This window comes from Colobus angolensis, unplaced genomic scaffold (assembly GCF_000951035.1).
Source record: "Colobus angolensis palliatus isolate OR3802 unplaced genomic scaffold, Cang.pa_1.0 Scaffold24, whole genome shotgun sequence".
Classification (NCBI taxonomy): domain Eukaryota; kingdom Metazoa; phylum Chordata; class Mammalia; order Primates; family Cercopithecidae; genus Colobus; species Colobus angolensis.
In genome coordinates this window covers 12,235,942-12,248,679 of record NW_012115599.1, presented here as the reverse complement: position 1 = coordinate 12,248,679, position 12,738 = coordinate 12,235,942, and the positions used below count along the sequence as shown (strand labels likewise).

Genomic DNA, 12,738 nt, shown 5'->3' with positions numbered 1-12,738 from the left:
CACCACCCAACCATCAACATCACCAACACCATCACAACCACCACCACCACTACCACCACCATTATCATCACCATCACCACCACAACCACCCCATCACCACCACAACCATCACCATCGCAACCACCATCACTACTGCCACTATCATTATCACCACCATCACCATCACCACCACCACCATCCAACCATCAACATCACCAACACCATCACAACCACCACCACCACTATCACCACCATCACCACCACCATCACCACCACAACCACCCCACCATCACCATCACCACCATCACCATCACAGCATCATCACTACTACCACTATCATTACCACCACCATCACCATTACCACCACCACCATCCAACCATCAACATCACCAACACCATCACCACCATCACAACCACCACCACCACTACCACCACCATTATCATCACCATCATCACCACCACCATCACCACCACAACCAACCCCCCCATTACCACAACCATCACCATCACAACCACCATCACTACTACCACTATCATTACCACCACCATCACTATCACCACCACCATCCAACCATCAACATCACCAACACCATCACCATCATCACAACCACCACCACCACCATTATCACCATCACCACCACCACCATCAACATCACAACCACCCCACCATCACCACCATCACCATCACCACCACCATCCAACCATCAATATCACCAACACCATCACCACCGCTACCACCACCATTATCATCACTATCACCACCACCACCATCACCAACACATCACAACCACCACCACCATCACACCACCACCACCACCATCACAACCATCATCACCATCACAACCATTACCATCGCCATCACCAGGACAGCTATTGTTCTTACCCACCCTCAGGACTGATCCAGCCAGCAAGGCCTACCCTTCCTCCCTTCCCCTGGGAGAAAGGAAAGTTGCTCTAGCAAAAGGTGGCCTCATTACTGAACTTCTTGCCCAGACTTTTAATCCACTGATCAGAGGACCTTAAGAGTACCTTATGGAAACTCTGGATCCATGGTGCTTCCCCATAGTAGGGGAGGTCAGGCTGACATCCTGAGGTGCCCAGCCTGTGTTCTGGCTCTCTAGATACCCCTCTGAGCTTCCAGAGCCCCTGAGAAAGGGAAGCCATCCTGTCTTACATGTTGTCCCATCCTTGTTCTCCGGGGAGGCTTCTCAAGAGTAGAGGGCTGGAGAAGGGCTTTCCCTACTCCTGAATGCCAGCAGGTCCCCCAGAACAAGACACACAGCCAGTCCCCCACCACCTGAGAGTGAGTGGGGGCAGGAAGGCAGTGGGGACCTGATCTTTCTCTTCAGCCTGGGAATCTCTGTGTGCTGCTCTCTGGCAGCAGATGGTTCTTACTAACTATGTCTGATTCAGGCTGATGTTAGAATGAGTTGGCCTTCCTAGGAATTGATGAGGTGAAGAGAGACAGGGCCTGCTGGAGGCCCCAGGGGATCCTTTCCATAGATAGAAGCAGAACCTTCACAGTTCATCTTTTTGTGTGTTCTGTATTTGAATTCTTCTTAGCTTCATTCTAGTATCTTAGCTTTTTGAGGACAAAATTCAAGGACATTTTCTCTCTGCGAAAATCTTCATGGCAATAATCAGCTGACTTTTCATTATGTATGCATAAATGGATGGATCAGTTCTGAGCTGGTCCCTCGCTTTGCTGCATCCTACCATCTCTCCCTCTACCCCTCCATCCTCAAGTGAGCACCATGTTTCAGACCTCATGCTGATCAGCAAAGGTACAGACAGAGAAGACAGAACCCCTCCCTCGAGGAACTCTCTCACAGTAAACATCACACCTCAGACCATGTGGTGGGTGCCACCAGAGGATGGTACAGGTGTGTGGAGGGAGCAAGAGGAGAGGAACCTGGTCTGAGAAGGTTATAGTCAGGGAAGGCTTCCTGGAGCAGGGGATGTCTGAGCAGAATCCTGCTGCAGGGCTCTGAGCCAGCAGGTATGGGGGTTAGGGATTTGGAAGGATATTAAAGGCATCCCAGGCCACAGGGTCACCTAAGCCAAGATGCAGAGTTACCAAAGAACAGACAAGCCTGGGCCACTAGGGGATGAGCAAACAGAACATGGGGTGTGAAGGGGTAGAGACAGTGTTGGGTGGAGATGGGAGCAAGGCTTCATGTGACAGCTCATCCTGATGGCAGCAGCATCCTTAGTGGAGGCTCATGTTTGTTCAGTTTCTCAATCAAAGGAGCAACCTGGTAGGGGCGGGCGGGGGGTGGCAGTCTTTCAAGCCTAGGGCTGAATCCTGGCTCTGTCTCTTGGGGGCTGTATGACGTGGACAAGGCACTTAACCTCTCTGAGCGTTGGCCTCCTCTTCTGAAAACACAGGGATAATGGTCCCTCCCTTGGAGAGTTACTTGGAGAATTCACAATAGCCCGCAGCACAGTGCCTAAAACTTAGGAGAGGCTCCATAGAGGCCAGTTAGTCATTCCTTCCTTTATTCATTCTGGTTCTCCCTGCTGCTTGTGTCAGACTCTACAGTCAGGTAAGGAAGCAAAAAACTCATTATGTTTTTTTTTTTTTTCAGTCTTTCATATGATTTTATTTTCTTCCTTCAACCATAATAATATGATATCCAAATTTTGTCTTAACCGGTGGGTCTGTAAACACAGGCTTATCCATCCCACTTACAGGCAAGGCAAATGCTGCTTCTTGAAATGGTCCCACCATGGACCCTCTGGTCATCCAACCCAAGTCGCCCCCTTGCCTGGCTTTATCTTCACTATACTGTGAGGCCACTTCATTGAATCTCATCCCAGACTTTAACTTTTCCATGGCTTCCATGATTTTGCCATGTTTTTCACATAGAATGTGTCTGACCTTTACTGCATTGCCACCACCTTTGGGACCTTGAGCCTTCTTGTCAGCACTGTCACTCCCAGAGGCTGCTCCCCCTTTCCCTGCTTTTCCAGAACCACTTTTTCCTTTGGGTGGCATCTTGGAAGCTTGTTGTTGAACTCTGAACTAAAACTCACTATGTTAATCAGGACATAGGTTTGGCTGCTGTGACAAAGGCCAAAGTGGCATTGGCTCCAACGAGACAGCAGGTTATTATTCTCTCACACAGCAGCTTGAGTTTGAGCAACAGGCTGGATATGGTAGCTCCACAAGGTTGGGCACCACGGTTCCTTCTCTGTAGCTGCTCTGCCTCCTTAACACCCAGCTTCTATCTCAGGGCCTAGGATGGCTGCCCCAGCTCCTGCCATTGCTTTCACATTGCAGCCAGTGGGAAGGAGAGACAGGAAGCAGAGGGCTTAATCTTCCCATTAAAGGCCTGGCCTGGCATTTGTACACGTCAACCTCAGTGTTCCAGGTCACATGCGATTGGCCAGAACTTGGTGACATGGCTATAGCTGGCTGCAAGGGAGGTTGGGAAATGTATCTCTAACTCAGTGACGCTCAACTGAGGGGACTGTTTTTTTTAGTTTTTTTTTTTTTTTTGAGACAGAGTCTCACTCTGTTGCCCAGGCTGGAGTGCAGTGGCGCAATCTCCACTCACTGCAACCTCTGCCTCCCAGTTTCAAGAGATTCTTCTGCCTCAGCCTCCCGAGTAGCTGGGACTACAGGCATGCGCCACTATGTCCAGCTAATTTTGTATTTTTACTAGAGATGGGGTTTCACCATGTTGGCCAGGCCGGTCTCGAATTCCTGGGCTCAAGTGATCCACCCGTCTTGGCCTCTCATAATGCCTGGATTACAGGTGTGAGCCACATGCCCAGCCTGAGGCATTTTTTGGTCACAACTGGGAGAGTGGTTGGTGGTAGGTAGAGCCCAGGGATGCTCCTAAACATTCTACAATGCACAGGACAGCCCCCCACAAGAAAGAATTATCCAGCCCAAGATATTAAGAGTGCCGAGGCTGAGGAACCCTAGTCTAACTGGGCAGCCAGAACTTCTATTACAAAATGAAGGAGAGAAATGGTACAGGCCATAACCAGCAATTTCTGCCATAGTTACATACACTAATGGTTACATGACTGAAGAGGATTAAAATGATATATTTTCCCAGGGGTATCTCTCTCCAGCAGGGATCAAAACTTTAAGTCAATGGAGCTTCATGGACTATCAAGAATTAGCCTGCAAGACAGCAAGGATTGCGGGTGGCCAGTCCTGAAATCTCACCCCGTGGGTGGGCCCACCAGAGCCACCAGGGAGGCCAGAACCCACAAAGCCTCCCAGGGAGACGGTGCTCCCCAGGCAGGGTTCAAAGCCTGGCCTTGCAGCAGTTCACCTTCCAAAAGGTTCTCCTTGCAATAACTTGGGACTTTTTGAAACACATTTCTGATTGGTTCTGTTTTCCAAAGAGGTGAAATCTGGGCTGGCCACAAAGGAGGGTGAGAGATAAGGGGGCCTTAATTTTCAGGAAAAATACAACAGTAAAATTTTGGGGATATTCACTTGGCAACAGTAAATTACTTGTCTTAAATCTCTGCATGAGAAATGCCAACACAGAGGAGTAAGGATTTTAATATATTTTGTAAAACTATCCCTATTCAACTTGGCTTTCTCAATATCTATGGTTATTGGGCACCTACAACATTTCGAAACTGTCCTTAGCACTTTATAGATGTTACCTCCTTCAACCTCTCTGTTAACCCCACAAAAAAGCTGTAACTGTTATTGCCCTTATACAAAGAATCAGAGAAATGAACCAATATGCCCGAGGCCACACAGCTAGTAAGATGCAATAAGACAAGTTTTGGCCTCAGGAATGTCTGGCCCTAAAGCTCATTTTCTTCCCACAATCACCTCTTTATCTGCCAGGATGGCCACAGGGGATCTAACCTATTGTTAAATGTCTACCCATCCTGGGAAGGAGGTTCACCCTATCTCCGTTAAGTAAACAAACCCCAGTCTCAGTCGGTGGATAAATGCTGCAAAGAATGAAGTCACTCATCCTATAATTGCCAGCTGGGAAACCTGAGCACAGAGTGGTCAAGTGGCTTGTTCAAAGCCACACAGCAAGTGAGAAAGTAACTCAAAAGCCCTGTCCCTCAGCTCTAACAAATAAACAAACAGCTATGGTGCCACAGTCCCCACCACCCTGCAGGTCTTGCCAGGAAAGCTGAGCTGTTCATCTGGGGAAGAGGTCCATGAGGGAAGAGACTCTAGGTTTTCACGGCGGTGGGACTCCTAGGGGCTGCACAGAGGAAACCAGCCAGGAAGAACGGTTGTTTTTGTCAGCGGGAAATAAACAGCAGTGACTCAAAGACACACGTGCTCTGAATCCATTGAGCAGCCAGGGCCCATTTTTAGATAGATGCTCTTTTGAGCCATAACCACACCCAGTGCCACAAGCCGGCATTTGTCAACAGGAAGCCCATCCCTGTGATGCATCTTCTCTCCCTCCTGCTCTCTGCCAGGGGTGATTGCTGGGGGCCAGTGGGAACCAGAAACAAGGGGCTAAGCCACCAGACTGAAGGAGCCAAGCCCAGGGAATGACCTTCATGCCTCTGAGGAAGGCAGTTGTGTCCAGCAGCCAGACCTCAGATTTTCCCAGGCCAGGTCTACCACGAAGGGGCCTGAAATAGCTCTGAGGTTCTATGCCCACGAGGCAAGGAGGGCAGGGGCAGGGACTGCGGGCAGTGGGAATGAGCACAGTGCCACTTTGTTGGGGAGGTGAGAAGCTCTGCCTCCACCAGACTGTGGCACCTGCCAGAGACATAGCTGAGCAGAGATGCTGGCCCATAATTGGGCTCAGCTGAAAAAGAAAGTCATTTGTTAGGCTACGAAAAATGGTACCATGAACCTGAAACTAATCCCAAGAAAAACAATCAGACAATCCGAGCAGAGGGACGTTCTCAACTAACAGCCTGGACTCAAAAAGTCAGTGTCATAGCAGCATTATTCACAGTAGTCAAAAAGCAGAAATAACCCAAAGGTCCATCAACAGATGTATGGATAAACATAAAATAATATTCCACTGTATGGATAGGCATAGAGTGTAATATTATTCAGCCACAAAAAAGAATAAAGTTCTGATTCATGTTACAACATGAATGAACCTTGAAAACATTACGCTACGTGAAAAAGCAAGTCGCTGAAGGCCACATATTGTATGATTCCATTTATATGAAATGTTCAGAATATGCAAATCCATAGAAACAAGTAGATAAGTGGTTGCTATGGGCTTGGGGAAACGGGAATGGAAAGTGACTGATAATGGGCATGGGGTTTCTTTTGAGCATAAAAACTTTCTGAAATTATTTAGTGGTGATAGTTCCACAACTTTGTGAATATATTTTTTAAAAACCACTGAATTATACACTTTAGAGGAAGGAATTTTATGGAATGTGGATTATATCTCAATTTTAAAAAATTTTAAAGACATTACAACTAAATACAATGTGTAGTCCTTAATTGGACTCTATACTGAAAAAGAAAAAATAAAAGGCTATAAAGAACATTATTGAGGCTGGTGCAGTGACTTACGCCTATAATTCCAGTACTTTGGGAGGCCGAGGCAGATGGATCACTTGAAGTCAGGTGTTTGAGACCAGCCTGGCCAACATGGTGAAGCCCTGTTTCTACTAAAAATACCAAAAAAGTAGCCAGGCGTAGTAGTGCGCGCCTGTAGTCCCAGCTATTTGGGAGGCTGAGGCAGGAGAATTGCTTGAACCCCGGAGGTGGAGGTTGCAGTGAGCCGAGATCATGCCAGTGCACTCCAGCCTGGCCAACAGAGTTAGATTCGAGACAGTTAGAGACATTTGAAAATAAACAGTGTATTAGATGACAGGATCAGTGATGATGGTGCTCAGGTCATACAGGGCAGTGTCTCTGTTCTTGATAGATATACACTGAAATATTTAGAGTGAAATGTCATGATGTCTGCCACATACTCTCAAATGGTTCAGCATTTAATAGCTATGACAAGGTTAAATAACTTGCCCAAGTTATTTAGCAAAATAATAATCAATTTCTTAACTTTGTCCTTTCTTATAATTGAGAAACTGTTATTATTTTGTGCCATGCTGTAGAGGCCGGGTACAGTGGCTCAAGCTTGTAATGCCAGTACTTTGGGAGGCCGAGGTGGGTGGATCACAAGGTCAGCAGTTCCAGACCAGCCTGGCCAGCATGGTGAAACCCTGTCTCTACTAAAAATACAAAAATTAGCCGGGCGTGATGGCATGTGCCTGTAATCCCAGCTACTCGGGAGGCTGAGGCAGGAGAATCGCTTGAACCCGGGAGGCGGAGGTTGCAGTGAGCCGAGATCACACCACTGCATTCCAGCCTGGGCGACAGAGCGAGGCTCAGTTTAAAAAAAAAAAAAAAAAAAAAGAACATGGGCTGTAAAGCCAGACTGCCTGGAAAAACATGCATCTCTACCCCTTACCAGCTGTGTGACCTAGGGCAAATTACTTAACCTCTCTGTGCCCCATTCTTCTCCCTTCAAAGATGGGAATGATGATGATGATGATGATAACAATAGCAGTATCTACTTCCTGGTGTTACGTGAGTTAAAATGTAAAGCCCTTTGGGCAAGGCCTGGCACACTGAAAGTGATCTAAATGTGTTTAGGGAAAACATCTGAAACCAGGCCGATCGATAGCAGAGACCAGAACTTCATGCTTCTTCCTCCCTAGAGAGATCATGGAATCTCACAGGATACCAGGATAGAGAGCACTTTCAAAAGGACCAAACTACTGGAGGAAGAATGATCGGTAAACAGGTTAGAGAAAGGGAAAGCCAGCCACAAGGGGCAGGACCTCAGAAATCAAGTCTAGTGGGGTGGTGGGGAGAGAGCAGATGTTGCATAGGTAGAGGCTGACAATGGGGTGCCCTGAACCGAAGGAGGGGAGACAGGCTTAGGAGCTCCCATGTTCTAGCTCAGGAAACTGGGCCCCAGAGAGGGGAGTAATAGGATCTGGGGCTCACAACTGGTTGTGGCAGAGCTGGGGAAGTATTGGCAAGACTCCTGGTCCCATGCTGTACCCTGAGGAATCCTCAGGATGTGGCTTCTGTTGCTATAGAAATGAAAAACACCTGGATACTTAAATGATGGGCATTATTAATATGTTCTTTGAGGGATTACCATTGCTTTCAATACTTTATCTCTTTCCCACACCATCTCTTGCCCCATAAATGGAAAGCCGTTATTGAAAGGAGACATATTACCTACTATTTATTGTTTCTTACAAGGCTGAGTGCCATGCTAGGAAATTTACAAAAACCAGTCAGATAGGTTCTATTCCTATTCCCATTTTGCAGATTAGAAAAAATGAGGCTTAAAAAGAATAAGGAGTTTGACCAAGGCTACAGCTAGTAACAGGACAAGATTTATACTAGGTCCTTCTGGCTGAAGAGGTTGTACTGTTTATGCTGTACCAGTGGTTTCCAGAGTGGGTGCTTGTGATCCAGAAGCTGAGTGGGAAGTAACATTAGAATGTCCATTTTTTATTTATCCCTTTTAAATCCCTATTTTTTTTAAAAATTTTATTTTTTTTTAGAGGTAGGGTCTCACTATATTGCCCAGGCTGGAGTATAGCAGCTATTCACAGGTGCAATCATAGCCCACTGTAGCCTTGAACTCCTGGGCTCAAGCAGTCTTCCTGCCTCAGCCTCCCGAGTTGCTGGGATTACAAGTGTGTGCCATCCTGCCTGACTAAATCCCTATTTTTTATGTAGGTCTTATAATGTACCCAAAACATTAGCCCACTAGTTCATGTGTATGCAGACTCTACAGGGTGGCCACACAACAGCCCACCCCAGTCCCACTTCCCTTGTTGCCTAACATTTACCCAGACTCCTTTGTGGCCAGTGAAGCCATGTGACCAACATAGCCAATGAGACATCAGGGCACATTCATCATGGGACAGACATTTTGCTTCCTAGGAAGGGGACAAGTGTCAGAGCATGACTGGCTGGCACTGCTGCCACCCCCATTTTCCTGCTGAAAAGGCAGGTGCAATATTAACATGTGATTTTGAAGGGACAGACTTAAGAACAAAAGTCGACACACTAAGGATGGAGGAACTTCAGAAAGCTGGCGAGAGAGCGAGCCCAGTCCTTAATGATATCCTTGATCTGATGAAACAACCTCAGACGATCCTCTCCTTGATCTCTTTTTAGGCACCAGTAAAGGTCCTCAGAAATCTAACGGTTACTGCCTGGGCTTTCAGTTGTTTGCAGTTTCATGCATCCGGACTGACTAACAGGAAGGAGTCTGTAAATGTGCATCTCTTAGAGATGTATGCCCAGATTTTTTTACTGGGATGGATTCATGTGATAGGGCTCACAAAACTATGAACTCTACCATTTTCTGCTGTGCTCTGGGGTATAGGGCACTGACGAATAGGCCCGAAATGATGAACTCTGTCTCAATCTCTGGAATGTTGGGGGAGTGACGGGGGGATTGGAAGTGTGGGTTTGTAAACTGGCTCTCAGAAGAATCCAATCTGTGCAAACTGCCAAGTGTTTGGAATTCTTTTATTTTCCCCCAATAGTTTTGCTCGGCTACAGAAACTCACAGAAGAAAGTGTGCCCTATGTCAATTCTCATTCTCCAGAACTCTCAGCAGGTTTAAGGGACCCAGAAAGGTGCCTTCCTGGGATAGCCCTTATGACCCGAGTCCAGCAGGTAGAAACTATGACAGCTGAGAACTATGAGGAGAGGGCCCTTTGCATTCCTTGCAGGTGAGTAGAAGGGGAACAGAAGACTGTGTGTCACCAGAAACAAGGTCCCTGCCTCTGGAGAGATTAATCTGGGCTGCAAACGACAGAACAATCATACTGCAGTGGCTTAAACTAGATAGAAGTTTACTCCTCTGTCATGTAAAAGAAGTCTGAGTGTAAGGAATCTGATATGATGGCTTTCTGGTCATCTGAGACTCTGCCCCATCTATATTTCTGCTGTACCATCCTAGTGGCTTTTATCTTCAAAGTATTGTCCAAGACAGTTGCTGAGCTCCAGCTCCTACATCTGAATTCTAGGCAATGAGGAAAGGTAAAAAGGGTCCATCCTTTCTACCCCTTTAAGAAGTTTTCCTGAGATCTCTGCTTACATATTACTGACAGCAAGTAAGTCTGGGAATTTTTCTTTTGCCTGGGTACAATGCTGCCTTGAACACAATTGAGGTTCTGTTGCTAAGGAAGAAGTGGATTTGGAGTGGCAACTAGCACCTCTGCCCTGGTCTCCAAAAGCAAGAGGCATCTCGGGTCAGAAGAGAGAAGATGGGACCAGAAATCAAAGGACATGCTCTAAGCTTGCTGATGAGTCTGTGTCTTTGAGTGGGTCTCAGAACATCACTGAACCTCAGCCTCAAACAGAGTGCTATGGGAGAGTCAAATGAAACGAAGCTGTGGAAGGGCTTCCTAAACCATTAAGCACTTTTCCTATGTAAGGAATTACTGTTTTTGCTACTGCTGTCATGAATAGTAAGAGTAGCTGGCTGTGCTCTGCAGGGAGAAAGGCAGAGGAGCCTGGAGGAAGAAGGAGGATGGCATTTACTGGGACATAAAAAAAGGGAGGAGATGCTGCTGCTTTAGCTGTGCATGAGGAACACCTCTGCAACAGGGGTCTGTTCCCCCAGCGCCACACGCCCACGTCATGTAAACACCTACAGTCTGGCAAAGGCCTGTGCTGCCTGCTTCAGTCCTCAGGGCCCCAGACAGGCAGGCAAACAAACCCAACACTGTGGGGGAAGCCCAAACACCCTGGGGAGAGGGGAAAGGCTCCAGGAGCAGAAACCAAGGCCTGGGTCCCCACAGGGCCAAAATAACCTGCTGATTGAGTCAATCAGAAAACACGTTGGTCAAGCCGGTGGGACAGAAACTGAAACCCCAGCCAGATCTATTATTTAGCAGTTTGCCACCAAGCAAAAATAAAAATTATCCCCTGCCCCCGACCCCAACCACGGGGTTGTTTGGTGTCAGGCCTCACCTTGGGTCAGCCCAGGCCAAGTCAGTGTTTCAGACTGGCTTTCTCCACAGCATCCAGGAGGGTGTCTGGGAGGCAGACTCCTGATGTCAGGGGAAGGGGCAACTTCTCCTCTAGGCCTCCAGGCCCCATGTCCTTGACAGCAGCACCTCCAAGGGGCTGCAAACAGCCCATTTCTGAATGAAGGTAGTGAGAGTGATCAGTGAGAGCCCAGGGCTGCATTTGAAGACCTCTTATGACACAGTCCACCAATAAATATGCTGAATGCCTACCCCCTGTCTGCAAGCCCAGGGTGATGGTAGGTTTCTGTTCCAGGGACTGTGAGCTTGGGATCAGGGCCTCTCTTGATGCCAGTGTACCCCATTTCCCCTATGCCCCCCAGTGTGAGCTGTAGAAAGTCTGCTGTTTGGAGTCCAAAAACTAATTGGTTACAGCTCATGGAGTCCTGGGGAGGGGGGAGTATGAATTACAAGCAGTGTAGAGAATAAGTCTTGTTTCACAGTCCCTTTGGCTTGGCACAGGTTAAGTGTATATAAATCAGGGTTCTGTAGCTTTACTTTCTAGTTTGCCATTCCCTTCACTCAAGACTCAAACCAGAACTTAAAAAAAAGAAAATGTTTTCTGGAAGTAAACATGTACAGAAAAGAACACACATTAGTGTAAAGCAGCTGGAGAATTTCCCCAAAGTGCACACACCCAGGTCACAGCATCTAAATCAGGAAGCAGAACGTTGCCAATGCCAGAAGCCCCTTAGTGCCCCTTTCCAATAATTATTCTCCAAGGGTAACCCTGTCCTGACCTCTAGCACCATAGATTAGTTTTGTCTGTTTTTGAACTTTGTATAAATGGAAGCATACAGGATGCCTTTTGTGTCTGGCTTCTTTCACTCAACATTAAGATTCACTCAGCTTGTTGTGTATGGTTGTCATTTATTCTCACAACCACATAACACTCCAGAAGGCACTTCATCCATTCTGCTATAGATGGACGTCTGGGCTGTTTCCATTTGGGAGCTACCACAAAAGTGCTGCCAAAAGCAGAACTTTCTTTTCACAATCAGATTCCATAGTCTTCCTTGAAAATGTTTTATTGTAGTGAAATATGTATAATATATATTCCGCCATTTTAACCATCTTTAAAGTATACAATTTGGTGGTATAATTACATTCACAGTGTGTGCAGCCATCACCATAATCTATTTCCAAAACTCTTTCATCATCCCAAACAGAAACTCTATATCCATTAAGTAATGACTCCCCATTTCTTGGTAACCTCTAACCTACTTTCTATCTCTATGAATTCACCTATTCTAGATACTTTATATAAGTGGAATCATACTATGTATGTACTTTTGTGTCTTCTTTCACTTAGCATAATGTTTTGAAGGTTCATCTGTGTGTTACTATGGATCAGAACTTAATGCCTTTTTATGGCTGAAAAACATTCCATTGTATGGAAGTACCACATTTTATTTATCCATTCATCTGCTGATGAATATCTGGGTTGTGTCTACCTTTTGGCTGTTGTGAATAATGCTGCAGTAAGCACTGTTGTATGCTTATCTGTTTGACCCACAGACTTCTACTGAGGACTTGCTGTGTGTCATGAGCTGAGATAGGTACTCACCCATCCACTAGTAGAGTGTCATGTGAATGAAGTGGAATTATTATCCCCAGGCTACAGATGAGGAAACGGAGACTCGGAGAAGCCAAGGAACTTTCCCAGAGTCATGGGGCTGATCTAAGAGGCTGAGGCCATGGCTCAAATCGAGACCTTTTGACCTCAAGTCCCTTATTCTTTCCATTACTCCTGTTTCTCTCTTG

The 12,738-nt window shown here is 46.6% G+C and overlaps 1 protein-coding gene across 1 annotated transcript; it reads right to left on the bottom strand.

The window, feature by feature from the left end:
* Positions 1-2,554: 2,554 nt before the first annotated feature.
* Positions 2,555-3,000, bottom strand: LOC105514193 (peptidyl-prolyl cis-trans isomerase NIMA-interacting 4). Its single transcript, XM_011945392.1, has one exon. It carries the CDS (start codon positions 2,975-2,977, stop codon positions 2,582-2,584), a length of 396 nt encoding a protein of 131 aa, XP_011800782.1. The 5' UTR covers positions 2,978-3,000; the 3' UTR covers positions 2,555-2,581.
* Positions 3,001-12,738: the final 9,738 nt, after the last annotated feature.

Excerpts from the sequence above, each read along its gene's own strand:
- LOC105514193 (XM_011945392.1), bottom strand. The coding sequence starts at position 2,977 with ATGCCACCCAAAGGAAAAAGTGGTTCTGGAAAAGCAGGGAAAGGGGGA.